At 38.8% G+C, this 27,370-nt stretch overlaps 2 protein-coding genes across 5 annotated transcripts in view; one reads left to right on the top strand and one right to left on the bottom strand.

The window, feature by feature from the left end:
• cenpp (centromere protein P) overlaps window positions 1-27,370 on the bottom strand; it is an 85,554-nt gene that overhangs the window by 4,917 nt on the left and 53,267 nt on the right. The gene's annotated exons all lie outside the window — the stretch shown is intronic.
• ecm2 (extracellular matrix protein 2, female organ and adipocyte specific) lies at window positions 351-23,760 on the top strand. Of its 4 annotated transcripts, none has more exons than XM_065955194.1 (12): window positions 351-644; window positions 4,661-4,789; window positions 5,642-5,803; window positions 10,872-11,060; window positions 14,957-15,928; window positions 16,913-17,028; window positions 17,280-17,415; window positions 18,217-18,374; window positions 19,365-19,504; window positions 19,840-19,952; window positions 20,505-20,718; window positions 21,845-23,760. In XM_065955194.1, exons 2-12 carry the CDS (start codon window positions 4,663-4,665, stop codon window positions 22,011-22,013), a joined length of 2,496 nt encoding a protein of 831 aa, XP_065811266.1. In that variant the 5' UTR covers window positions 351-644; window positions 4,661-4,662; the 3' UTR covers window positions 22,014-23,760. The 4 variants fall into 4 exon arrangements, with proteins under 4 accessions (XP_065811266.1, XP_020486406.1, XP_065811267.1 ...); XM_020630750.3 differs by having other exon boundaries at window positions 355-644; window positions 14,918-15,928; XM_065955195.1 differs by lacking the exon at window positions 10,872-11,060 and having other exon boundaries at window positions 356-644; window positions 14,918-15,928.

The following is a 27,370-nucleotide window of genomic DNA, read 5'->3' as shown; positions in this document are numbered from 1 at the left end:
TGTTCTAGGTTGCGGGGCTTTATGTGAACAGTTTTCCACATGAAGTCTTTCTAGACGACACTGGAGTGGGATGTTTGGTCTTAGGGGACCTCTGACCTCTGTCTGTCTCAAATGGAAACTTCCCCTCCCCCTCCTCCTCACCTACCTCTGAGACTTTCCTCTTCGTCTCATCGTGGAACTTAATCATCCTTCATGTTTCAAACTCCTCTTAGCAAACCATTTGCTGTGTTTGTGCTTTTCACTGAGCAATATGTGAATATTTTCCCTTTTGTCGGCTTACTTTGACTGTCATTCAAAGATATCCTGAAGCACATTGGCTGTAACCTCGCTCAGGCAGCGAGACAGATGTCAGACCTGTCTCTCTCTCTCTCTTTCTTTTTAGTACCTTCTCCCTCTCTCTCTGTGTGTCTGTCCAAGTAGCATTACAAATCCTGGCTTTCTTCAGAACGCTTAGCTTGCTCTGCACTGTACAAAACTGCTCCTCGCTCTCAAAACACCAGGAACTAGACACACACATACACATAGGGTCAACACTTAGACACACACACACACCTCTCCTGGAGCTCCTGCAGAACCAGAAAGGAGGAGAAAAAAGAGGATTGAAGAATTTGGCCTCAAGTCCTTCAAACGCCTTCAAACTGCTGGTAAAGTAGAGTCAACGTCTGTCTGTCTGTCTGTCTGTCTGTCCGTTTTCAGCTCCTCCCCCTCTCCGTTTCTCTGTCCGCCTGTTTCTCTCTCTTTGTGTCTGTCTGTCCGTAATTTAAGATTTTGTAAACAGTTTTTTAAAGTATCCATTGACAATCTTCTTCACAGGAATCTTAAAAACTAATAAGATTGGTTTACTGACATGGAGTACAAGCATGAACCAGACCCAACAGACCCAAAGGAACCAGATTCTTTAACTTTTCATATTCATGTGTCTGTTTTTTGTCACTTCTGATTGATTTTGACACTGTTCACAAATCTCCCCGACAGCTCACACATGATTTTCAGATGTGTTGAAGGAAATAAAAAATAAGCTCAGAGGACATTTGGAAAGTTCTTTAAGTAAATCAGAAGGAACATTATTCAGGTTTATACCCTTTTTGGTCATTTTAAAGTAATTATCAAAACAGTGATTAGTGTCCTTATTTCAGCAACTCCAAAGAAAAAGAAACACACCTGTCATTCCGGTGAAGACAAACCATTAAAACTGTTAGCAAAGACTGGTTGGATCATTTTAAGAGAGATTTCCATGGACACGCCTGCAGTTACAGCATATCACCATAGGTGTCACCAAAGAGAAGATAATCGAGATGTTCAAGACTGCTACTTAAAAACTTTAAAAACAGTTTGCTTCATAGCTGCAATGGAGCAGGCTGAACTATACAAATCGACACACTTGAAATCTTATTTTGGGGAAGCACTTTAAAAACTTAAAAAATACGGTATTGGCTGAACATACGCTGCCAATAGTTGTCTGCAACCATGAAGAGACTAAGAACCTTAAGTGAGTTTGCTGAGTTTTTTTTCCAACTGAACACAATCTGTAGGGTCACTTTTTTTTTACATTGAAAATTCATTTATATTGTGAAATAGGGTTGTTAAAATAGATTTAGTTTTAGTTTTACAGCAAAAAAGATGAAGTGAACCAGAATCAAAAAGTATTGAATTTATCAATGTGTGTGTCTTCAGACAACTCAAACAACATCAGCTAGAATGACTACAGTGACTACAAATCTTTGGAGTCGAATATCAGTCACGTCCAGTTATTTAGTTTAATACTGAGGGAAACAAACAGACACAAAAGCAGAAAGAAACCTCCAGCCTAAACACAGCCGACTTTTATTTAAGTACAGATAAACACAGCCTTCAGGTTATTTTTATCCTCTGCTGTTGCTGCTGGAAGTCTCTCCATCTGAGCCTGCTCATCCAGAAACTGAAGTGCTGAATATTTTCCATTTCTCTCCCCTCCCTCCTGTTTTCTTTCCTCTGTCTCACACACATGGATCCCTCTCTCTCTTTTTTGTCTCCCAGACATCAATGAGTTCTGGTTTCTTATTGGCCACTGCTGGGTTGAAGTGGGAGGATCCTACAGCTGGCTGACTGTGTTTTCAGACCTCCAGTCTGTGAAGCAGCAGACTTAAGTTCTGTTTTAATCCAAATGTTCTTTCTCTTTTTAACTATTGTACAGCGTCTTTGAGTTTTTGAAAAGTGCTTATAAATAAAATGTATTATTATTATTATTATTATTATTATTTTTATGGTCTGATGAAAGCTGGTGATAAAGGCGCAACAGCAGGCTACTGCATTTAGAAGTTATGTCGCGCTAAAACTTTTAGGTGATCAACACAACACGTTCACCTCTGGGTGACCTAAAAATGAAACATCTGTAATTAAAATCAGTTATTATTAATTTTAATTTACTGTTTTTACAATAACCAGAGGTAAAATAAGTCTATCATCAGGCTCAACGCCAGAGTCCGCAACCTACATTTAGTCTGGATGTGAGGAGACGGCCTGGGCCATTTTTTATTTGCACGAGCTGCTCTTTGTGGCTCACTCCATAGGAAGCTTTGTTATTATCAGCCAAACTTTTGTTTTACATAAGTCAAGACAGGAGAAACTGGTAAGAAGTGTGGACAGAACTGAAGACCGTCATGATGTCCCGTAGCTTTGATGAAATTCTGGCAACTTGTGAGCAAATAAAACTAAAGAAACATCGCTCCTTCGATCTCTCTTGAGAACCTGCATTCTGTGTCACCTCTCTCAGGTTTGCTGATGTGATGTGTGTATTGTGTATTACCAGCGTAATGCAGGAGCAGCACGTGCGCTCGGACACTCGTCTTTTTTATGATACTCCCTGCTGAGAAAATAGTACCCCGTTTAATTAATTTTCCTATCATGATATCAACCTTTACGTTGCTAATTTTTCAATACATTTCCTCCTTCCTCCCAAAACGTCTCGCGGGCCAGATGAAACCTGCTGTCGGGCCAGATGTTTGACATCCCTGCTTTAAAGGGACATAAAATCATTATGAGGGCTGCTGCTGCTCTGGAAAACTTTATGGGAGCTGTAGTTATTGAAACAAATCATTAATCCCTGTTGTAGACTTACGCACATTTGTGATTTGATCATGTCTAGAAGAAAAAATAAAAAATAAATTCACAAACTTTAAACACTACGGTTTTGTCTGAAATAACTGCATTCATCTTTTTATTACAACTATATTAACCCTCATCAACCCTGATGATCCAGTGACTTAAATAAATTACATCGTGTAGATGTGAAATATAATGAATGCATTAACAAGGCATTAGCCTGGGACAAAATGTCGGCCACATCACGTCTACAGAAAATATTCAGTCAGCCTCTTACTTTTCAATTGCTTTTTAAGTTTAAGCCTTTTATTTGAATGTATTCTTCCTCAATTTTCACTTACAAATACTTTTTTTGAAACACAACTTCAAGTTAAAAAGTAATAGTGGCATGTTAGAAAACAGATGTTTACCATAAGCATGCAATTTAAGTTGTTTTTGTGTCTAGTTGATTTGGATAAAAACGTCTGCTAAGTGAATTGTAGAATTGTAGAACCTACAAGCTCTGATTTGGTCTAAACCAGCTCTCAACAATTAGTAACAGAGAGTTATCTAGTCAGAAGTGAATAAAAAAATCTACTTTATTTCTTTATATGAAAATTCAGGCTTGTTCAGTACAGGAACCATTCCAGCATATAAGACTTAAATACGCCCACGTTGTGAATTCCCATCATGCACTGCGGCACAGCTACAGCACATTTATTACTGTTATTGAGGCTGATGCAGAAAAACTCTACCCCATTCAGCGAGGGAATCAGACAGAAAACAAACTATCAGGTGTGTGAAGGCGTGTGCTTGTTTCAGATCCCTGCTTTAATAATGACAGGACTGCTCTGTATAGACTAGTCATTACACACACACACACACACACACACAAACACACACACACACATAAAGGCAACCAGCCATTAAGACCCCAACAAAGGGCTATATGAGGGCTAGTAGGAAAGCTGACAGCTCCTTTTGTCTGGGAGCCTGCTGCAGGTAAAAACATTTTTCTCCATTCCAACTATGGTTTTATGGAGAAAAAAAAACAACAGAGCTGTGTCTTTGGCTGCTGGTTCCTCCAAATACTCAGGATTTAAGTTCTTACATTTCAAAGAGGTTAGAGCAAGAAAACCAATAGCTTCTTTTTATGGTTTTCATGGCTATATTTTGGGTTGACTGTAAAGAGATGGCAGGGAAGGAGGAAGGAGAGCAATGGAACAACAGAATATAGTTCACACTAGGACTCAAACCCTGGATATGGATGATGGTCAGCATCATAGATCCAAGGGCTAAGGAGGGCCAAGGATTTCTGAGCATTTTTACCCAGCCTTGGCTATTTGGAGAATTGGCTGTTATGTTTTTCTTTGTTGGTAATCTTATTAACCTTCTTGATACTTCCTGAGTAAGCACTGAAGGTAGCGGCATGGTATCTCAGAATGTTTTATTATTTATTTTAAAAAAAGGCATCAATAATAAGTATTTCTTTCATACAAGGGCCTGACACTATCAAAAGATCTATCAATAACCAGCCCAATGGAAAGTAAAGGTAACTTTTGGGCAATCTAGCATGAATCTAGTGCGTTGTGCTCTACAGGGATGAGGTGGTGGCTTGTGGTGGCCAGTCTGTGGCTGCTACTGGGGCTGACCATTGCTGATGCTCAGACTGGACACTGGAACCAAGACAGTGGGACCCGCATGCAGAAGAGAAAGAGGGACGGACAAGGTAAGACTTTTTAATTCTAAGGGAAAGACTGACATCTTGGTAATTCTCTTGCTAGCAGTTGTGCAGTTAGATTAGAATATAGTTACAAATTTAATTTTGTTGAATGTAGTAGATGGGTCCAGGACAGAAGAGAAAATGCTAGATTTACCCAATCAGAATGGAAAAACACCAACCAATAGTTGTAAAGATGTCTGATTGATAAACAGTATTGTGTCGTATTTGGTGGTGTAAAAGTAGAAATGTAAAAAGGAAACAGTGTCACAAAAAAAAGCTAATATTGGCTATTTGTTAAAGAACAGTTACAGTGCAAAGAGCCTGCATGCAGCATCTCAAAAGTCCTGAACTAATAGTGGGTTGCCAGGTGTGAACTTTGCACTTGCATCTTTTGTTATCTTGTCATCAAATTAATATAGTGTGGTTGTTTTTTTATGTTAAAACCTCTAAATCCCTAATCAATTACATGTGGAGTCCTGCATGGTAGCGTCTTGGGTCCATTCTCTTTCTTTCATACATCAGTACTTTGAATCAGTTTTTGCTAAAATTGTCTCTTTTAATGCCACTTTATCAGCCATTTATGGTTTAAAAAAACAAAATATGTTTTAGTCAGAAAGCAAGAAAGGATTTTAGTAAGATTAGAGTAGGACAGAGGACAAAAAATTTTGTATTCATACTGCTGAAACAGGATTTAAACCGATATCAAACACAGGTCATATCAGACAGAAATATATCTGTTAACTGATCTTCAGAATATAATTTAAATCAAGTGGCTTTACATAATGCTAGTTTCTGCCTTTTATGTGTTCCTATAAAGATGTCAATTGATAGTAAAGGATGCAAACTAACATATTTCAGGTCGTCGGCAGGCAAGAGGGGGACGCCTCAGACCTATGAAGATTAGACTGATACCTGGTCCCAGCATCCCAGTGGAGCCTAAAGAAAACCATGGAAACACTCTGTTCCTGAATTCCTACAAAAATGTACAAGAACAGCACTCAACCTACAACCTTATCCCAGGTCAGTAAGACTATAAACACAATACCCTTTATCCAGGTAAGTGAGAGCCGTGACTCAGCAAAGTGTGAGTCGTAAGTCAGCTTTTAACAAGGTTACTGAGACGAGTAACACATCCTAGGGACGGGACGGTAACTTTTTATTTACTTATAAACCACACATTGGCTCTTGAGCTTGTATTTCATGTTTTGACATTTTCTGTAGTTACCTCAGCCTCTCCTAGACACTTAAAAGGGTTGGGTATGTGGCGGTTTTCTACTGACAAATGTTCCTCTACATATTGTTTTTTAGGGCTATAAAAACAGATAATCTTCACATTTCTAGTCCAAGAGTCATTGAATATCTTGCTTTTTATGACTCAGCCAAAACCCCTCAAAATCAATTCACATTTATTCCACAAGAGACATGTCTTTCCTTTTGATGTAGAAACCATCAAATATATTGAAATAATGACAAATGGTTTTAACTCCATATTGTGGATACCATTTGTGGCAGATTATTTTCTGATGGTTTAAATGATAAATCAAAAAATGTTTATGCTTCTCTACCAAAAAACACACTTTGAAATGCTGCACATTAAACAAGCAACCAAAATTGAAGTGGACAAAATAACATTGTATATAGAGAATAAAAGACAACAACCACTTCAAAGTGGCAGAGAATGGCCAGAGAAAGATCTTTGTGTGCAAGCAATATGACATGTTACTGGCTTTGCTGTGGCAGCCACAAATAATCTGCCATGTTATGATTTAGGAGAAAAATCATGAAGGTTCGAACTCTAAACTTCAAAGTAGTTTTAAAGATGTCACAAAAAATGTGACCAATTTCCCAAACAATCAAACCACTCCATCTGACTCAGTGTACATTTAAGTGTAAGCCAAACATGGAAACAGGCTTAAACTTTTAAGTGGTACATTAAAACAGTTTCCCAGTCAATAAAAATGCCATTTAATCTTTAACTGAGTTGAAACATTTTTTTAAAATCAAACAGGATGTAGAAGTGAGGTCTGTGAACAGCACAGTACAGCTCTGAGGCTTCGTCTTCCTCTCGTAATGAAGCTGCTTCTTATTACAGCTCAGTTTTTTTAATGACAAATCATCAAATTCCACCATGAACAGAAGGAAAAATCATCTGTGGGAAAAGAGCTCGTTAGAAAATAAGTCCAGAAAATCCCACAAAGAGATGAGGAAAGACTCCACAGAAGAACCTCAAGGCCACGTGGAGCCCTTCAACTTGCAACAATGAAGTCAGCATTATGTAATTAGAAAGGATGGTAATGTTGGTGGCAGTCTCTTGTTCTGTGCTTTAGACAATCATTTTTTTCATGTAGCTGAAACTACTTGGTTCTCTTTTTTTAATTCTTGTTTGGAATATAACAGCATGACTCTTTGTTCAGACCAGCAGGGGAAAAATGTAATGTTACAAAAACCAAACAGATCAGTTGCAGTTTATCTAAACAGAAAGTTACAGTTGTTGGACTAACATGACTGTTGGTTAAGATTTTTTTTGTTCTGTGATGTACACGTGGCTCCCCTTGCAGATTCCATTTTGACCTCTTTGAATCAGCTGTTGTCACATACCCCCCATTTTCGCTTAAAATTTTACAATTGTAAGAATATCATAAATGCATGTCAATTATACACTGACTTAAGGCCAAAAAGCATTTATTTTACACCCCTGTATCAATGACCATCTCATTTAAGAAGACCATCATGGCTCTCTACTTCATAACTGGATTTTTGAAACTGCACCATCAAAAAAATCTACTCATCTTTGTAAATCATGCAGGGTACTATAATGTAAAAAAAATACAGCTTAGCTTGAGAACAATAGTTAAAAAAAATTAACTAAACTCAATGTCAGCCTCCAGCATTTTCCAGATTTAATTCCAATATGTCAGTCTTTTGAAACTCCCCAACAATGTGGTCTCCCACCAAATTAACATTAATGGAAATACCTATTTTTAATTATCAAACAGCCTTGGCTGCATTTAACTTTAGTACCTCAGCTTTCCCTTTAAAATCATTGCTGTTATCCCAAATCTACATTTAGGTATTTATCAGATACAAACAAGATAAAAACAAATAAAAGCCTGACATGAACATTGATGTTACAGATTTATAGTATCACCTATCGACGTGATTTTTTAAACCATTTTTACTTATGTCAATATTTCTTGTTATGTTGACGTGTGTTTATCAACTAAAGAATGTCAACATTACTTGTTAACACCTTGCCTCGACATAGCAGGGTTTTTCCTACAATCATAAGACTTTCTCTGCATATAAGCTTAATGTACCAAACAAGTTTGCACACACTTCCAAATGCACACAACAGTAATGGGCAGGTAAAGAGAAGATAATGTGTTATTTGAGGCTAAAATGTTTTTTCTTCAGACAAATGCTGAGCTCCAGTAAGAAAGAATAAGTCAGAAAAGACATTGTTTTCAGCTAAAGCTCCTGGTTTAGAATGTGTTGGGTTAAAACCGAATGAGATCATAACTTGAACAAGTCACTATATCTTCTTTCTGCCCAAACAATGGGAACTAAATCGACTTGACCTCAAAGCTCTTGGAAAATATAATCATCCCAACCAGACTGTAAAGTGAACACAAACAACACAGTTTGAGATTTGGTGGGGTCGTACCAACAATGGCTTTATGTGGATGTCTTTGTCCTACATTTCAAATACAGTATGAACAGTATGAGACCCGACAACATACTGAATGGTAACTTGACTGTACTTGTGTAGCTTCTCTAGTCTTCTGATCACTCAAAGTGCTTCAAACTATGAGGGCAGGGGATGCTAAAGTGCCCATCAGTATCAAATAATCCCATCCACATTCATTTATAAAGGATATTAAGAAGTAATTTAAGTACTAGAATCAAATGTCTTTAAAGTGGAATTAGTGTTGTTAATGAAAATCATATCAAGGACACTATATCATTCATGAAAAGTAGTGAGCCTGAAAGGCCTTAAATGTGGCCTTAAGGGGCTCACAGATGGAATAATCTATTTTTTTTCCAACATATATTTGCCGTTTTTTTATGCCTTTATTCTAGAGACAGGACAGTGGATAGAGACAGAAATCAGGGAAAGATAGTGGGGAGTGATATGCAGGATAGAAGTCACAGGTCAGAATTGAACCTGGGCCACCCGCTTCGAGGGCAAAGCCTCTGTACATGGGGGGTGGGAATTAACCACTAGGACACAGGCCCCCTAAGAGACTCTTTTGAATGTCCTACTTAAAGTCCAAAAAACAAATATTTTCTGTTTGCAATGTGACAAAACAGATAGGATTAATAAATCCTCACATTAGTGAAGCTAACTATTTCTGTTCTTCTTAAAAAACCATGAACTGATCTTCAAAATTGTTGTCAATTTATTGCTTGTTGATCAATTAATTAATTAGTAGTTTCACTGCTATTAAAAAACACATTTAAGTCTGAGCTGAAAACAGTATGATGGGGCTATAGCTGAGTCTGATGGCGACTGTATTATTCAAATAAAAACCCACAATTTACAAGACAATAAAGATATTGTTTGACAGTAAGACAATAGTTTAAAGAGAAAACAAAAGCTCTAAAGTATGAGTGCTCCTGCATAGATGACAGGGTGACAGTCTTTCTCCTCACAGTAAAAAGAAAAGACGGAGGAGAGACCATATTTAAGAGGAATAACCTGAGCCTTTTAACTACCTGTGATTCTATGGGCATAACAAAGAGCATACCATTAGAAAGGATAGATGACAGACAGGAAAGACCTCAAATAGACACAAAGAGCCTCTTCCTGCTATATCATAGTGGTTTACAGTGTTTTCTTCTGACTCACTGCCAGTCACAGCCTCATCCTGTCCCATTTCTAATTTTTCAAGGTGGAGTAAATGTCGAGGGAGGAGTGGAACACTACAAATCACTGTTTTGTGTGTTTTTGATAGTAAAGTACAGGCTTTGAAGCTAACAACATACACGCCAATTACTGCACAAGGACTGTTGCTGCAGCTGGGGAGAATAGCAAAGCATGTCAGCGTCTTAGTCTAAAGGTGTGACCCTCAGGATGCTGGTTGGAATTTGCCTTGTAGTAGACCTCTGAATCACTGCCCCTTCATCCGGTTTGTTTTGTCAGCTGATGTGCTCATTGACAGCTGTTTCCTCAGTTGGAAAACCAACAAAGTCAATCAAATAATAAAGTAAGGGTTTCCTTCTCCTTCAAAATAGCCACACCAAAAAACAGTATATGAAGGTGACTTGTCTCAGTTGTGCAGGTTGCTGATGTTAAGCAAACTTCCTCGGGTTGAGTCGATGCCTTACAGTTTGTAGAAATTTGGCAGAAGGATAACTAAGAGCGCACTCACACTAGGCACTATGTACTGTGCCCAATCACGTTTGACCTCCAAAGTCCATTTCATTTACGACAGTACACTTCCTTGGCCCTGGTATGATTGGAAGAGGTGGTCTTTAGCATGGTTTGGGTGATCACACACGAGCACAAGCATAGGAACGCAACATGGACATGATGTATAATTGGTCCCTCTGTCTCCGGCAGCACTATACATGTATGGTGATGATGTATGTACAAGAGGTAACCGTGTTCAGGCTTGGTTGGGCCTGAACAAGATGCATGTATGGGTTTCTTAATCTTAAAACTAACATCGCAGTCTGAAGCGCCTTGGGAGAAAAATTGTTTGCACAAAATACCTCACACCATGATGTTTATGTCCAACTTTCATGTAAAAGAAGCAACTTGTTTGGTGGGCAATTGGTGTTTGCTAACAAGTTGTATCACAAGACTTATTGCAGTCCTTGTTTGTTTGTTAACATATTCTCAAATTATTAAAGTCACAAGGCAGAAAAAATTGCCGTCTCATCATGTATTCTTATGGTAAAATGTAAAATTCTTGCTGACCTGAAGCTTAACTTTGACCAATAGACTCAAGTAGAAGACACATCAATTGAAACATCTAACACAAATGACTCTAATTAGTAACTCTTGTCATGTAAGATCTGTTAATAAAGAAATTGAACAACAGTAAACTACTGATCTGAATTTAATGTGTATGTGTTGTTTCAGGTAAGCAGGGCCACTGTGTGTACCAGGGTCTCACCATGTTCGACCAAGCCGTCTGGTCTCCTCAGCCCTGTGTGACTTGTCAGTGTACCAGAGGACAAGTGGTTTGTGACAAGATCACCTGTCCCAAAACACACTGCCATTTCCCCTTCACTCCTGCTGGGGAGTGCTGTCCCGTCTGCATGGAGCCAGGTAGAAACACAACATGTGGCAAAGCCATGATGCAACATCCAGAGGCAATATAGAGGAGCAATGATTCTGACTTTCGGGCCAAAATTTTACACTTCAAACCATAAAAGCTTCTGATTTACACAACTTATATTTAAGAACAATTTAAACATCATTAATTCTGAAAACACCAATTACTGTGATAAAGGATATGGAAGCAGTTCCATTTTTCTTTTTAGGACTTTTAAGCTTTAACTGTAGAGACAGGATAGTGTCTGAAATTAGGGAGCGAGCGTGGGGAACGACAAGCAGCAAACGAGCCACAGGTCGGATTCAAACCTGGGCTGCCCACTTTTAGGACTTCAGCCTATATACATGGGGCGCGCAAACAAACCAGTAGGCCACCAGCGCCCCATGGAAGCAGGTCTATCTTCAACTTTCCAACAGAATAGGCAGGATGTGGTGAAAGACTGGGTTTTACTTTTGCCTTACCGAAACGTTTTGGGGGTAAAAATAATGGACTAATTTAAGTAATTACACAACCCATTGTACCGCATTTTTTATTGCTACAAAATTCAGTTTTACTATTCAGCGTACAATTATATCATTATGAGTGTGTTCACATGAAGTTTCTTCCAGTATACTTTAAACTCATTAAAACAAAGAATGATATGAAAAAGCTTCACTAGTTTCCTGGGGTAAACCGAACTAATTATCCTCTGAGGCCTCTGTATGTTGCTTCCTGTCTTAATCATGGCTTTAAAATGTGCTCAGAACATTTTGGGTCAGATAAACCGACATGTTGTGAAAACGTTCATGTGTCTTTGTGTTGGGAGATATCATAGGTTGTTTTCAACATGTTCATGATTGGTTTAAACTTAATTTAAAGTCAATCATACCAAAATACAGACTAAACAGATTATGGGCCAGATTTACTAAAGGTCTGCGTGTCTTAAAACGTGTGCAAACTTGACACCACCCGCAAAAAATCTGATCTACTAACGGCGCACAGTGAGGATTGCGTCTTTCATGTGAGCAAAACACCACGCATTGTCCATTTAGTACGTTTGCCTCAATGAATATGCAATATGGGGCATTTCTGCCCTAGCGTGCAAAATACTGGTGGTAGAAAATGCAAAGAAGTTAAGTTAGTACACGCATTGCGAGTTACTAAGCATGGCAAAAACTGCGGTGATCGTGACGGTGTCTGAATTTAACACCTTTGAAAAGAACGTGCTAACCCAGGAGCACAGCGTTACGCACAAAAGGCTGATGTTATTGTAGTGAGGAGGAGACATAAGCACAATCAAAGAAGGCATAAAGATCGCGTTTTCCCCCACACATGGTAATATGTTTGGAATGAAAGCATGAAACACCATGATTAAACTAATATAGGCTATATTGTTGCCTATTTATAGCCAAACAAAACTGAACATTCACAGCCTCTGCATTCTAAAGAATTACAGCATTGAAATTTATGTCGTTCTATTTCCCTCTTTTTGCCAGCATTTCATTTTAAACTGGGGCTTTCCTCTTTCTCGGGTTGCGTGTCTCTCCCCCAGCTCGTCCCCTCCGGTGCACTCTTCTCCTTAATGCACTCGTCTCCTCCCTCTAAAGCCCGCTACTGCTACGCTGTAGGACGCTTGAATTGGGGGATCTCACCACTGCTTGTACCCCCGTCTTTGATACTTCTTGCCAGGGCATTTAAGTCTCATCAGACACAGTGCTGGCCAGCTATCTGGTGCGCAACAATGGCCCGAATGTCGCGCCTGTGCGCCCGTGCCACAGAGGACACAGCTCACACCTCCTGCGCAATGTATGACAATTCATTCAAAAGGTGAAGGGAAGAAAAGAGAGGCCCTGTTTAATGCCGAGGTTTTCTTAAAAGCAAATTTCTTTTGGGTAATACTCAGATTTATCTGCTATAACTCAAAAATATTTTGCGTTTTTTTGCCTCTCCCACTTATACCTATTTTGCGCTTGCAGTCATCCTGCTTTCCGTCCAAACTCTCCGTGACGTAACCCAGTAGAACATGCAAAAACCTAACTTAAATAGTACCGCCTCCACAAGGTTTGCACCTGGTGTCATTCACGCAAATTTTCTTAGTAGATCACCCGCAAAACGCCCACCAACCGAATGTGCAATTTATTGGAACGAACACGCAATTTAGTACTTTAATTGGGAGCTTAGTAAATCTGGCCCTATATGTTTTGCTGACATGAGGGAAAGAGGCGGCAGGTTGGACTTGAACCCAGTCCACCCGCCTGGAGGACTACAGTTTCCATACATGGGGCGTGACAAACTATTGAGTTTCAAAACAAATTTTTTGTGGGGATGTCACTACAGATATTGCTTTGCTCTATAACCTGCAAGAATTACAAAACAAATGGTTGGATATTTAGTATCCCAAAAAGGAAACCCCCTGTGAGTCTGGAGTCTACAATAGTTATAAGGCTCTTATGTTCTGGTCAGACTCTCAGACTTTAAGTAGAAAGTAGAAAATAACAGTTTGAGTTAACTTTACATCATCTGCACAACATTGTGTAGTAGCGGAGCAATGAGAATATTTGTCCAGGCTCTGTGATTCATGCTTTGCTGATCATTTCCATCTGAGTCTAATGTTACAGTTTGGGACTTGGTGACAGCTAATAGAAGTGGCAGATTGATGTGTTTGGATGGAATAATGCATTATCCTTCCACATAAAAACTTCAAAACAGGTGTGAAAAGTTTCCCTTGAAGATCCTGTGGCGTAAACGCTAACTTTTTGTAGTTGCATTTATTAACACCGCCACTGGCAACTGCTTCTCCCTAGAGTCCCATTTATCATGTTAGTTTATTTTGGCTAAAGCTAATATACCTCATATACATTTTAAGGTGAGGCAAATTGAGAGGGTTACATGTACACTTACCCCCCAATGTTCTGGTTTTAAACGGGATGTGTTATGTCTATAGTGAAAGTGTGAATGTATAACCATTCATTGCATTCAGCGAACTACAGTAACATCTGTACTTACAGGGGATATACGTTTTTAAATTCTCGACTGTGGGTGCATAATTTGTTGAAAACATGAACTTGGATGGGGGGAGGGGGCACTGTAGTGTTTGAATTGCTCACATTCATATATTGCACAGTAAATATGTATAACATCTAGTATAAGAATAGAAAACAACACATACTGTTACAAAAGGGAGCCAAGGTTGGTCTAATTTATTTAAAATGTAATAAGATTGTTTGAATGCACTATGCTACTGTTTGGTGTTAGAATAACTTCAGCTTGAAAAGGTAAAAAAAAATCGTTCAGCCAACACCGTTTCAACAGAAATATTGTGAGGAAGAATCATGTTTAAATTTACTGAATGTAAAAAAAAGGGGGTAGAAAATGTATGCTTGTAAATATTTTACATCACAAAATTATGTTAATCACACTTAGTAGCAGATGGTACCAACGCTGGGGAACATGAAACAACCAATTTAAATTCCTATTGAAAAACGCTTCAATAGTATCTGTCCCAGACTGGTCTACAGCAGCAGAGCTCTGTAGCTACAACAAGCTGGTCTTTTAATTGTCGGTCTGAGAAATATGGGTGTATGTCTTTCTACAACACTAACACAAAGTCGTCTCTGTCCATCTCCTGTCTGTCTGTCGACTATCATCCTGATCCTTTGTCCTCAAAAACTTCCGTCTCTATCCTGTATCCTTCATTTCTAGCTTGCTTTATTATTCCACTTGTTCCATCTCCTTTTGTGCTCCCTCTCCTGTCTTTGCTTCACTCCTTTTCTATTCTTTTTCTCTCTCGATTCTGTCACCTTTTTTCTTTACTGTCCACCACCGCCTTCCTTCTGATTGGCTGCCCCGCACCACCCTACACCCAACCCAGAACCTGACCTCAGCCTTGACATTTCTGGTGACTCCCCAGTTCCCAACGACACAGATGAGGACGTGACCCTGCTGACCCAGACGGAGATCCAGCGAATTCTATGGCGTGAGGAAGAGGAGCACAGAGAGGAAGAGGAGCGCTTGAGAAAGAAGGACGAGGCTAGGAAAAAGAAGAGGAAGCAGAGGAAGGAGCAGGAGGAGATACAGAGAAAGATAGTGGAGGAGAGGAGAAGGGAAGAAGAGGAGGCTCTGAAGCTGCAGTTAAAGAAAGAGGAGGAAGAGTGGAGGAAGCAGGAGGAGAGAAGGAGAGAGGAGGAGGAGAGGAGGATAGAAGAGGAGGAGGACAGAAGGAAGAGGGAGAAAGCAGAGAGGGAAGCAAGGGAGAAAGAAAGGGAATTAGAAGAGGAAAGGAGGAAGCAGGAGGAGATACTGAGGGAGGAACTGCTCGCACTGATGGAGGCGGAAGAGAAGCATCGGGAGGAAGAAGATGAGCAGAAGGGGTGGGGGAAGCAGGAGGAGGAAAGGTGGAGATGGGAGGAAGACACCGAGAGAGAAGCAAGAGAGACTCAAAGGGAGCTAGAAAAAGAAAGGAGAAAGCAGGAGGAGAGATTAAGGGAGAAACTACTGGAACTGGTGGAGGAGGAAGAGGAGAAGTACCAGGAGACACTGGAGGAGGAGGAAGAGGTCTGGCTGAGGGGAGATGTGTTTCAGATGCCCCCAAAAGAACCTGAAGAACCCGAAGAACCTGAGCGCCTCCCTACTCCGATCCCAAAACCTCCTACTTCAATAGATGAGCTGGAGGAGCTGGAGGAGCTGGAGGAGATTGAAACAGAGGTGGAGGAGGCAGTGGAGGTAGAGGAGGAAGATGAGGAGAGGGAGGTTTTGGTGGTGGACAGAGGAAGCCTCCCTCCAGGCTGTGAATTCTCTGATGTCACTGTGACATGTGATAATGCCAAACTCCTCTACTTCCCTCCTCTGGCCATACCCGAGCTCAAATCTCTCAGTCTGGAAGGTAAGTCAACACCACAACAGTGAGAGCAGAAGGCAGTGCCAGTCAAAGACTCTGCATTGAAGCCATTTTGAAAAGTTTAGCATTTTTCTTTAACCTGAAATAATAAAAAAAAACATTTGGTTTTCATAACAATGATTTTCTAACTGCAGTAAAAGATGAATCCAGTCAACAAATCAATTTGTATTTATATAGCACCAAATCCCAACAAAAAACGCTTTACAAAATGAACAGGACAACACCGTTATCTTTGTTAAGTTAATAGTCGTTATAAGAGAGACCCAACAATATTTTTTGGAAACAGTGGCAAGGGAGAACTTACTTGTTGGGGACTAGCAGCACATTTATTCACATTTGAGGTTCCAGTGAGTTCTTCCAGCTGCAGAGTGGTGCAACATGGAGATGAATTGCACTTTGATAATAGAGGAACGTGTCTCCCAGTGCAACTGTCGGACTCACTGATGTGTTTTTAATCGTTTTTGGACAAGAACTGAGGAAATAGCTATAATCAGGCTTTGGCTATACACACAATATTTGTTAGATTGATTATTATTGGTTAGGGTTTGCATCAGGGTTGCAAAACTTTTATCTGTCAACATTATGTTTAGACTTCCCTACACCTTGCAAATAATAAGAAATATATTATTCTCATTCCACAGTTACTCTCGCCTCAGTGCAGAACTGATTTGACAGTATGACAGTTTTTAATGAATTTGCTCATTTTTCTAAAACGGAAAAAAAGGATGGGTTTTTATGTTGTTGTTCGACAAATGCCTTTGGAGGGACTATAGCTCACACTTGTTCATACTTCAGAGAAGGTACTCTCCTCACACTAGAGGACCCTTAAGGGAATTAATATAGAGAACAAATGACACAAATAAATAAAAACAAATTGAGAAAAAACCCATCCAGAAACACACTGATACCACATAGCCTGCCACATTTTCAGTTTTTTTCTTCACTGACTGAAAGTTTTCCGACTTGCAGGCAACAGCATCAGCAGCATTCCAGCAGGAGCCTTCAACGGCATCCCCAACCTGGAATGGATCAACCTGAAGAAGAACAAGCTCACCTCTGCTGGCATTGATGCTAAAGCCTTTAAAGTAAGACAAACTGACACACTAAACTTGTATGGCATTGGAAGACTGAAGAAAATATTGTGATGTGTTTCATGTGTCTCAAAGACATACAAGAAAAGTTATAAGTATGTTTTTAAACACAGCTTTTTAATGTGTCCTGATAATAGATGATTATGGTTCAGAAAAAAACCATAAAAGTGTTATTTGTGTAATTCACATTTGTTGCATGAAAAGTCACTGACAGATATTAGTACCAGTGTGTTTGTTTGTTCTAGGGTTTGAAGAATTTAAGGCGTCTCTACTTGGATGGGAACCATCTAGAAGCTGTGCCAATTGACCTTCCTTCCACCTTGCAGGAGCTGAAGATTAATGAGAACAGACTGAAAATCATCAATGATCATAGCTTCAGAGGTACCACCACAGTATCTTTTAATGCACCAACATACTTAATTTTTCTGGAAAATCCAAAATAATTCAGAGTAGTTTTTGAGTCTCCAGGTGGTGCTCTGTGGCTGAGTTTAGTTCATACACCAGAATGGAGAGCCAATACCAAGACAACACTATGACATTCCATTCTATAGTTTGTCCCGCTGGGGTAGCCTACTGTTAATAACCTTAAATTGACTAAAGGATGAAAAGGCAATTGGCATTTAATCTGTTATAGTCAACATATCATAACCTAGATCTATGACTTCTCATACATTCTTTACGTTTAGATATTGATATCAGGTTGAAGGTTTTGCTGTCTTTTTATAAAGCTGCTATAATTAAGTTCCAGGATCAAGCGCAATTTGGATCTTATTTGATGGTGACCTTCCATGCAAAATCATTGGAATTAAAGGTGCTCCTATATGTAGGAGACCTGTGATAGATGGTTCCCAAACCCTCCATGGATGCACTTCTTAGTTTATCAGAATTCCTTGCACTTCTTATGCTATGGAGAACTTTTAGGTGAAGTAAACTTACACTACATGTCGTCTCTCCCCCAACCTTGTGAACTCCAGCTAAGACTTCTTATCATGTGTAAAGGGTTTGAAGTTATTATGCCCTATTATGTTATTCAACCATCTTGGAATACCTCATTTAATGAATGAAATGAGCATCTCTTGTTGTGTTCTGCAGAAAAACTGTAAATATTTATTGTTTTGTACCGATACAGATCAAGTTTCCCGTAGAAACACAGGCATGTTTATCTGTTCCTTTTCTGAGCAGGTCTGAGCACTTTGGTGATTCTGGAGTTAGAAGGAAATCTGCTGAGTGAGGGGAATGTAGCCCCTCTGGCTTTTGCTCCCCTCATCCAGCTCTCATACCTCAGAATGGGCAGAAACCACTTCCGGACCATACCACAGGGCCTTCCCATGTCATTACTGGTATGAAGTAACATCTGTTTACATTACTACTTTATCTCTTTGGCTTAATCTTTTCCTTCCCAGCACAGGGCTACCTTAAATTGCATGACATTGATCTCAACAATATCCTAATAAATAAGTAAATAAATGAACCACAGCAACAACATACAACTCACCCTGTTTAATGTGATTGTGCCCTCAGTAAATAGTCTTTATACCTCAGTCAAGATTGGTGGTTCAAAGGATCTAAAGGTGTAGGGCACTTGTGGCCACTGTCTGTATCAAATCTAACAGTCATTAAGCCACACTATCAAAGGCCTTCAGAGCAGCTGACTGCAGTCAGTTAATCAGTAACTTGGGATTGCTGATGCAGCAGTATTTTCATCCTGGCTCCAATGTTTAAGACTCCCTGGTAGAGTAAACTCTGCTTATACCTGTGGGAAACTGGTCCACCGACCTATAATTATGGCATCTGGTTAACCACAAACAGTGCACCAACCACATGCTGCTGCTGAAAAATCCACCTTAAAACCAACCTTGTGTTTTGATCCTGGAACTTTTCTACAAACTCTTGGCAAGTCCAAAGCCCATACCTTTTCTTAAAATAAGTCCCCAAGATTATAATGTACTGTTAACATGTATTCTTACTAATATACTCAGGGAATCCACAATTTCTGACTTCACACTTTCAGCTTTGTAAGGCCAAGTGGAAGATTATGCTTGTTATAAACAAGATTTTTGTTTTGGGTTGGATTTTGCACTTATAACCACAAATAGTCCGAACAAACCACAGGCCTGTCTGCCAAGATCTCTGAACCAAAGGCACTCAGCTAACATAACTGTTTAATTACATACAAACCCAATCTTTTTTCAATAAAAACTAAAAATGCACTATTTATGGGAATCCCACCGTGACTTAGACAATAACCTGCCAACAACTTTTCACCAATTAAACATTCTTCATTCTGACCTTCATGATGTATTTTATTTTGCATTCTTTTTGTTATTCAGGAGCTGTACTTGGAAAATAACTTGATTGAGGAAATCTCAGAGACAGTTTTCAATCAGACTCACAGTCTGAATGTGATATCTCTCAGACACAACAGGCTGGATGAGAGCAGGATCGCCCCAATGGCCTGGATTAACCACAGGTCAGAAGGACAACTTATAGTATCAAATATGATCCTCAAGACTCACGAGAAATTAATAGAAATGTATTTCCATCAACATTTTGGCTGTCAACAATATACATTTCATTCCTTTACCAATCTTTCATGTGCCTTTTCAAGCTGACCATTATAATAAGTTTAATTAGCACCTATATAACTATATAACAAAATAACATTTTCTTGGATTGTATTGACAGAATTGTAGTGCACTGTAACAAATTTTTCTGAACTTTGTCTGAACTCTGCTGTCATCAAGGTCAATCAATCTCTTACAGTATCTTCATTTCCACTTTCTTAATGCTTCTACTTCTCTGCAGAAATCTGGAGTCAATCGACCTTTCGCATAATGACCTCTACCTGGTTCCTTCCTACCTTCCGATGTCTCTGGTTCACTTAGTGCTTGTGGGAAACAAAATAGAAAGGGTACCTGGTAAGTCGAAAGTATGGATGGAGTGCTGGGCTGACAAATATGATATCTCTTAGATAGGAGGAGCATGATACCAGAAGGACTTGCTAAAAAAATTTAAAGCGGCCCTGAACATTTTTAATGGTCTACTATGGTTTTCAAGGAACATTAATGGACTGTAAATTTATTATTTAGTGCAGTGGTTCTCAACTTGTATCGCCTCAGGACCCACCAGCTCCTCTTTGAGAAATCCAGACCACAGTGTACCTTAGTTGTCTATTGGCCTTGGTTTCTGATACACAGAAAATCAATACCAATATCAGCTCTGCCATCTCTGTCAGTCCAAGAAGTTCTTACTTCAATCACAGACTATTGACATATTGATGAATGACAATGACTATGGTCTCTTACCTGCTCTTTTGCAAAGCACCTCGCGATAACACTTGCTATGAATTCGCGCTATACAAATAATGACTGATTGATTTATTGATGAATATTCACCAGTGCTAATAATCTATACAAATGTAGGGACATGAACTTCAAAAGTTACAATGTTTGTGGCCAATGCCTCCACAGGTTATGTCTTCGCTCATATGGACCCTGGCATAGAGTACCTCTACCTCTCTTATAATAAATTGGATGGGGAGGGAATCGAACCAGAGTCATTCTTCGGCTCATACAACTCAATGGTGGAACTGTGTCTGGATCACAATCAGCTGGTCAGCGTGCCGTCTGGCATCAACGAGATGACCAATTTACACTTTCTAAGACTCAACAACAACAATATAAGGTATGGTTTCAACATCCACATGATTCCATATTTAAGGGTTCAAGGTTTTTTCCTATGATTGTTAAAATGATAACTTATAACATTTTTAAGTGTATTAAGTTTGGTAAAGAATAAACAATAATTTCTTACTGATGTGGAAATTACATGGATTGGATTATGCAGTTATTAACCAGAACAAAAAAAGCATAATTTAAACTTAACTCAATAAGTTTAATACTGATACAAGTTTGAATAGGTTTGAGTGTTTAGAAAGGAGTTCATCTATCTTAGGGTTAAAAAAGTCATATTGTGTCCAGTGAGAGAATCCCCAAATTTTGGCAGCAACAACAAATAAAGTAAAAACAGATCATTTAAGACAGAGAGTAAGGAAAGAATAAAAGCACATTTTAATTGAATCCTTTAAGACAAACAACAAAGGGTCCCACAACAGACAAGAGACCGACCAGACTACTGACTCATTCATCAGCACACTAGACAAAAACAACTGAAAGTTAACTGGACGGGGAGTTGTCTTGACGACAAGGAACAAAACAAGTTGCTTCATATTTCCACCTGAGAGTCACCCTGAATCACCTCATTACTCACTCACAGGTCCATGTACTGTACAGCACTCACAGTCCAGGTATTTGCACAGTTTATATAACAGGGACTTTGCAGTATGTTTTTTCATGGCCAAGATGGCTGACCCTTCATTTGGGAAATTCTTACAAACCCTGGGGCAAATCCTGCAGAGTACTAGACATATAAGGTGGATTAAAACAACAACAATCAAATTTAGTAAATAAATTAGTGAATGAAGTAAGTTTACATGCCAATTTGATTTTCAAAATAATTAATGGATGTCTAAAGTATTTTGTCATGCAAAAAAAAGATTACATTCTTTTAGTTTTTCAATTGTTAAAATTTGAAGCTGTTAGCCTTGTGTAACAGTACAGTGAATATAATAATAAACGTTTTAATCAGCCAGAGGTTCATAATGCATAGACTTACACGGGTGTTTACGATGGAGATGGACCTTTTTTCAGGACATGTTGACTGAGCAAATGATCAATTGATTATTAGAGTAAATAACTTGGGTATATACATTCAAGTTTATCTAACTACTTCCTTTTGTTGTTACTTCCAGGAGTATCCCTGAAGAAGGCATCTGTGACCCGAATCTCAGTGGAGAGTCGACTCTGGTTGCCGTGAGGCTAGAGAACAACTACATTGACCCCAAGAAGATCTCTCCATCAGCCTTTTCCTGTGTACGCTCCTCCTCCAGTGTGGTCTTAAAACCCCAGAAAACACAGTGACCTGAGTTCACATAAATCAAAAATTGCTTAAAGACACTTGTTGAAACCGTCAGAAACACAGAGGATGAGATTGGTTTTTAATATGACAACCGAAGACAAAATGTAAGATAAGTCCTCCCGTTTCTCACTCTCATTCTGTATGTTACTGACATCACACCCAAATGAAAGCTTAGAAAAATGCTGTTCAGAAATACAGGTTGAACATGGGAAGAAGGAAAAATGTAACTGTCAAAAGTTACGTCTGATGTAATTTACCATGTGGGAATCTTCTGCCTTGTCATATCTTTGGACTGAACTATTAGGGCTTGAAATTTGTTTTGCAGTGTTGTTCCGCCCACCTTGAACTTGTATCAAGGAAACAGAACACCTTCAGACATCAAAAGCAAACTCATTGCTGCTTTAGTGAAACATTAAACTCTCTAAAATGGAAAGATTTCATGCACCATACACTGTAAAATCAAAATACTAATAAGGGAATGGAAAGATTTCTGTCAAGTTGGACCACAAGCCCAACACATTATATTTAACAACTTTACCACCTTCATGTTCCATTTCTCAGCTCTGTCTCCTCCAATTCCTTCTTTCATAAATAGTGTGAGAGGTTAAATCCCATGTGTTACGCCATCCTCAGAACTCTTTTAGCTAAAGATGAAGAAGGTTAAAGAACTAAAATGAGGTGAGCGCTGTTGGAGAGCTACTCTCCAACCTTTGAGAGATTAAGAGACAGAAGATGGAATCGCTTAAGCCCAATTCCTCAATGGCTAACATGTTAGATGGGGATTCCGGTTGAGAAGGTTTATTTTCTTAAGAGTTTCATGTTGATGAGTTAATCAGTATGTGGACTATTTTGTCTGAGGGAATCAATACCTTAGAGCAGTGGTTCTCAACTGGTTGAGCCTCAGGACCCACCAACTACTACTCCATGAAAATCGCGACCCAAATTTCTGATATTTTTCAACCAATCATATTTAATTTAATATAAGAATTGTGCAGTCTGGACCTCAGACGGTACGAAGCCAAAGAGTGATAGCACAAAGAAACTGAAGGAAACAAACTTGTTAAAAAAGCGCTTCAACGCCTTTTTGACAGCATTTCTCTTCCAGGCACACCTCGACCCACTAAAAACAGCTCCGCGCCCCACTTTTGGGTCCCGACCCACCAGTTGAAAACCACTGCCTCAGACTTTCCTTTAAAAAAAAAAAAAAAAGGCATAAAGAACTCCCCCCAAGCAACACAATGAGATATGAGTAATGACTTGCTCCATAGCTATTTTCCAACTTTACATTTACCTTCAACAGTTTTATTTTAAAGATGTCCTTCCTGTTTCACCAAACAAAACAGGCTTAAGTATACTCAAGGTCGACAAATATGCCTCATCTATCAACCTCTGTTTCCACTCACATCAGCTCTAAGTGTGATTAAAAGAAGACGTCTGCAGCTTGGGAGTGTGAATGCTTTGTGTTGGAGTGTTTTTTTTTAATAGAGTTGTGAGTTTTCATAAAAACTGACCTGTGCAGAAAACATGTTTTCTTTTCCAACATGTCTATTGAAATACAATTGCCATTTACTTTGCTCTTGGCTGGCCAATATGCATAAATTATATCACAATGTTTTTTACTGTCTTGCTTAACACTTTGTTACGATGCACAATTCAAATAAAATGTACCATATTCCAATTTTTGCCTTGTAATGTAGTCCAGAAACAGCCACTACTTTATATGAAATAAAGCACTTCATAATTATCTAATCACATTTTCATTTCATTACTACTACGAAATGTATGAAATGTACAAGCCTGGTAACCTGGGAACTGCCACCAATGAGCAAAACACCAGAACGATTTTAATTTATAAGAATAAGGTAAGTAGTAATTTTTCAAATGGAGTACTGTATAAAACCTGGATGTTTTCTAGGAACAGATTCATGTTGATACTGAATGCAAATACTCAACCTGTGAGGTGTACATAATGCCTACATATCCAAAAATAATAAAGATTGTATTACATTGGATCCCCTAAACTTCTTCACTGTCAGAAAAACATTGAGAAGAATATTAACTCATTTAAGTATTAGCAAATTAGCACGTCAGGCCGCAATGTGGAGGTAGAGCCATCATGTCTATTAAAGAGTGAGTCATGATAAAAAAATGTGCTGATCCTCGCATCACATGTTAATTACCCCCATGCAAAACATATTTGGGGGAAGCCGTAATTATAAGACCTACAAGCCAACTTTATCATAACATTTTCCCCTGTAAGCCTGAGGTTTTGGATCATTTTCTTAGTAGCAGGCAGATCAAAGGGACAAATGGCAGAGAAAAGCTAAACTGGTAAGAGGACAAAATCCTCAGCTACTTTAGCAAGATGAATTGGAAATATTAGATGTTTATAGGCAGACAAAAGTAAATCTAGAAGTAGAAAAAGCAATAAAATCAACAAACAGTAATGTCTGGTCAGTTTCAAGTTGCTAGAAGTCGTCAAGTCATCATACTTCAGATGGAAAAGTTTTTTCAATGACCCAAAGCTTGAAGATTAAAGGTTTTCCTGGAGAAAAGACAGAATTCAAGTTGTCTGCCAAGTTGAACAGCTGCTGTGTTCATCAGCCTCCCAAATCAAACACATGGAGGAACAATCTAATAGTCATTATTCATACGACCCTTTCAATGTTTCTCAGGATGAGAACATCCTGGTTCGCTGAAAATCTAATTTTGCCTTATGCCCTTAGCAGATATCTGATCGTGTACATATAATCACTCTACGGTTGAACCTTCCTAAAGCTCTGGAATTATTCAGTCTAGTGTTTTCATAGTTTAGTAACTTGTTTGGGTTGAGAGGTACACACAAGGTTTCTACGTGGTTTGAGGAGATAACGTATTAGTACTAAGTACTTGCCTTCTCTAAGCCGTCCCTTCAGGTTAACATTTAGAAACATGTAACTAGAACTGTCATATGAAACAGTACATGGAGTTTAAATTGGCATATTACATGTCCAGTTATAATTCACTGTATTAGCATACAGTCCACTAGCTGCAAACAAAACTTCTGAGTGACGTTTAAGTCAGTCAGAACTAAATTATGTGGTTTGCATGATTATTATTGCAGCTTACAATTAAGTCGTCTGAGGTTAGTGATTATTTTATCTTGAAATGCAACTTACCAACAAATTAGCAGTTTATCCCTTCATATATTCAATACTCTAGCGTTTGACAGCACTAATACAGTTTTAATTTGCACTGGTGTTGTACTTGTGAAAATGTTTTTTTAGTTGTGTTTTGGTTTTGTAATACCAACGTAAACACTATTCTTTGGATATTTAGTGTTAAAGTTGCAATATCTGAACACAGATTAATATATAGGGCTGCACAGTGGTGCAGTGGTTAGTGCTGTTGCCTCACAGCGAAAAGGTCCCTGGTTCGAATCCCTGTAGGACAGGAGCCTGTTGAGTTTGCATGTTATCCCTGTGCAAGTGTGGGTTCTCTCGGTGTACTCCAGCTTCCTCCCACAGTCCAAAGACATGCTCATTAGGTTAATTGGTGACACTAAATTTGCCAGTAGATGTCTCTATATATCAGCCCTGTGGGGTGGGGGAAGCGGTATAGATAATGGATAGATGGAGATTAATATATATTTATTAAAAAAATAAATTTTCATGTATTCATTTGTAGACACATTTTTTTTTTTACATTTTAGCGTTACATTTTCATACTGTAGGTTAAGGCTACTCACAATGACAGAATGAAGGTAACAAAAGACACTAGATTAATTATATAAAGGGACACAGGTTAAACTCACTTGTAGAACTCACTGCTATGACATAACATCCAGTCCAATAAGTTTATTCAGCTGATGTTTCCCTTTTACAAATAAATTGAGCCAATTTTAACATTATTGTTTTTGGAAGCAAGACATGCAATTGCATAATTGTTGCCTGACTCTTGGTGGTAACTTGTAAATTCAATTATTTTATCATGAGATGTAAAAAAAATCCTTCCCTATTAATATTGGAAACAGCCTCAAAAGCGTTCAATCAGATTAAGTCATGGGTAAGTCTGAGGCTGGTATACAGTGGTCTGTTGTGTAACCTGGCTGCATAATACTCCCAGCAGCAGGTAACACGCTAAAGTTCTGACCCTACCACTGTTTTATTAAAGTGTTTCCTGGCAATGAGATGCAACTGTGGCACTAAAGCAACATCGGTGCTGAGGCAACTCCTTGGCACAATTGCCAAGCAAGTAGCCCCAGTGACTCATTGCTTTTAAGGCCCAGCTGGAGGAAATTCTTGTCAACACAAGAACACAAGTTCCATAGCCGGCACAGACGTCTGATAGGTTGGAAAGTATGACATCCTGAAAGAGAAGAGACATCCTGACTGCCTCCCATCAGCACATCAGACCGACTCCCATCAGGAAACAATATCTAACGTTTAATTTGCAGTTTGACTACTGTAATTCAACAATTACGCCATAGATTTCTTCACAACCACAAACCAATTTTCCTCTTTAATGTATTAAATCCTTCTGAGGCAGACCAGTCAGCTGAGAAGTATCAGCTTTCCTTACACAAGATCCCCCTTAAGAGAAAATAAATGCCCAGCAGACATCCTGAATGAAACACAAGTTCAATATTTTTGGTTGCATGTGCTCTTTCAAACTAATAGGCAAACAAAGAACCAACAGACTACACAGATATCCAAACAAAGATAACACAATGGATAAACTGTTAAACTTTTGTTCTTATAGTGGAGGAAAAATAACTATAAACCTGAGGGTTTTTCTGTTTTCTTTGCACTGTGTTTTGATACTCAGGTTCACATCAGGGTATAATCAGATCCCTGAAATGTTTGGAAAAATGGGATCCTTTAATCTTAAAACTTGGCTCGTGAGAGGGCATTGTTTCAGAGGAGCTATGAAGCTGTGATCATGAGGCACTGGAAACTGAGCATGAGAAGCATTTTTACAGAAGAACCATAAATATGGACTTACTTACATATCAGATGATTGAAGCGTTCTCCAGACTTGGTTCTACAACACTATTGGAGCATGAGGTCGATGGATCATACTCATAACTCACCAACTCAGTTCAAAACACAGACAGGGTAGGGATTGTTAAATATACCTTTAAGGGGGTTGGAAGGATGTTTGACATTCAGGTAATAAACTGAGTGAAATTGTGTGCATATCTTAATAAATGGACAAGATAGTGTATGTGTAAACACACAGGTTTGCTGTGGTATGGAACAAAGTAAAGGACTAGCTTATTTTAGAGTACAGTATACTTGTATCTTACAGTAATTTTTCACAGCTAAAGAGTAAACTGAAGTCGGCGAATGTCATTAAATCTGATCATAATGTTTTACAA

The sequence above is a fragment of the Labrus bergylta genome, chromosome 5 (genome assembly GCF_963930695.1).
Source record: "Labrus bergylta chromosome 5, fLabBer1.1, whole genome shotgun sequence".
Classification (NCBI taxonomy): domain Eukaryota; kingdom Metazoa; phylum Chordata; class Actinopteri; order Labriformes; family Labridae; genus Labrus; species Labrus bergylta.
This window is presented reverse-complemented; position numbering and strand designations above follow the sequence as displayed.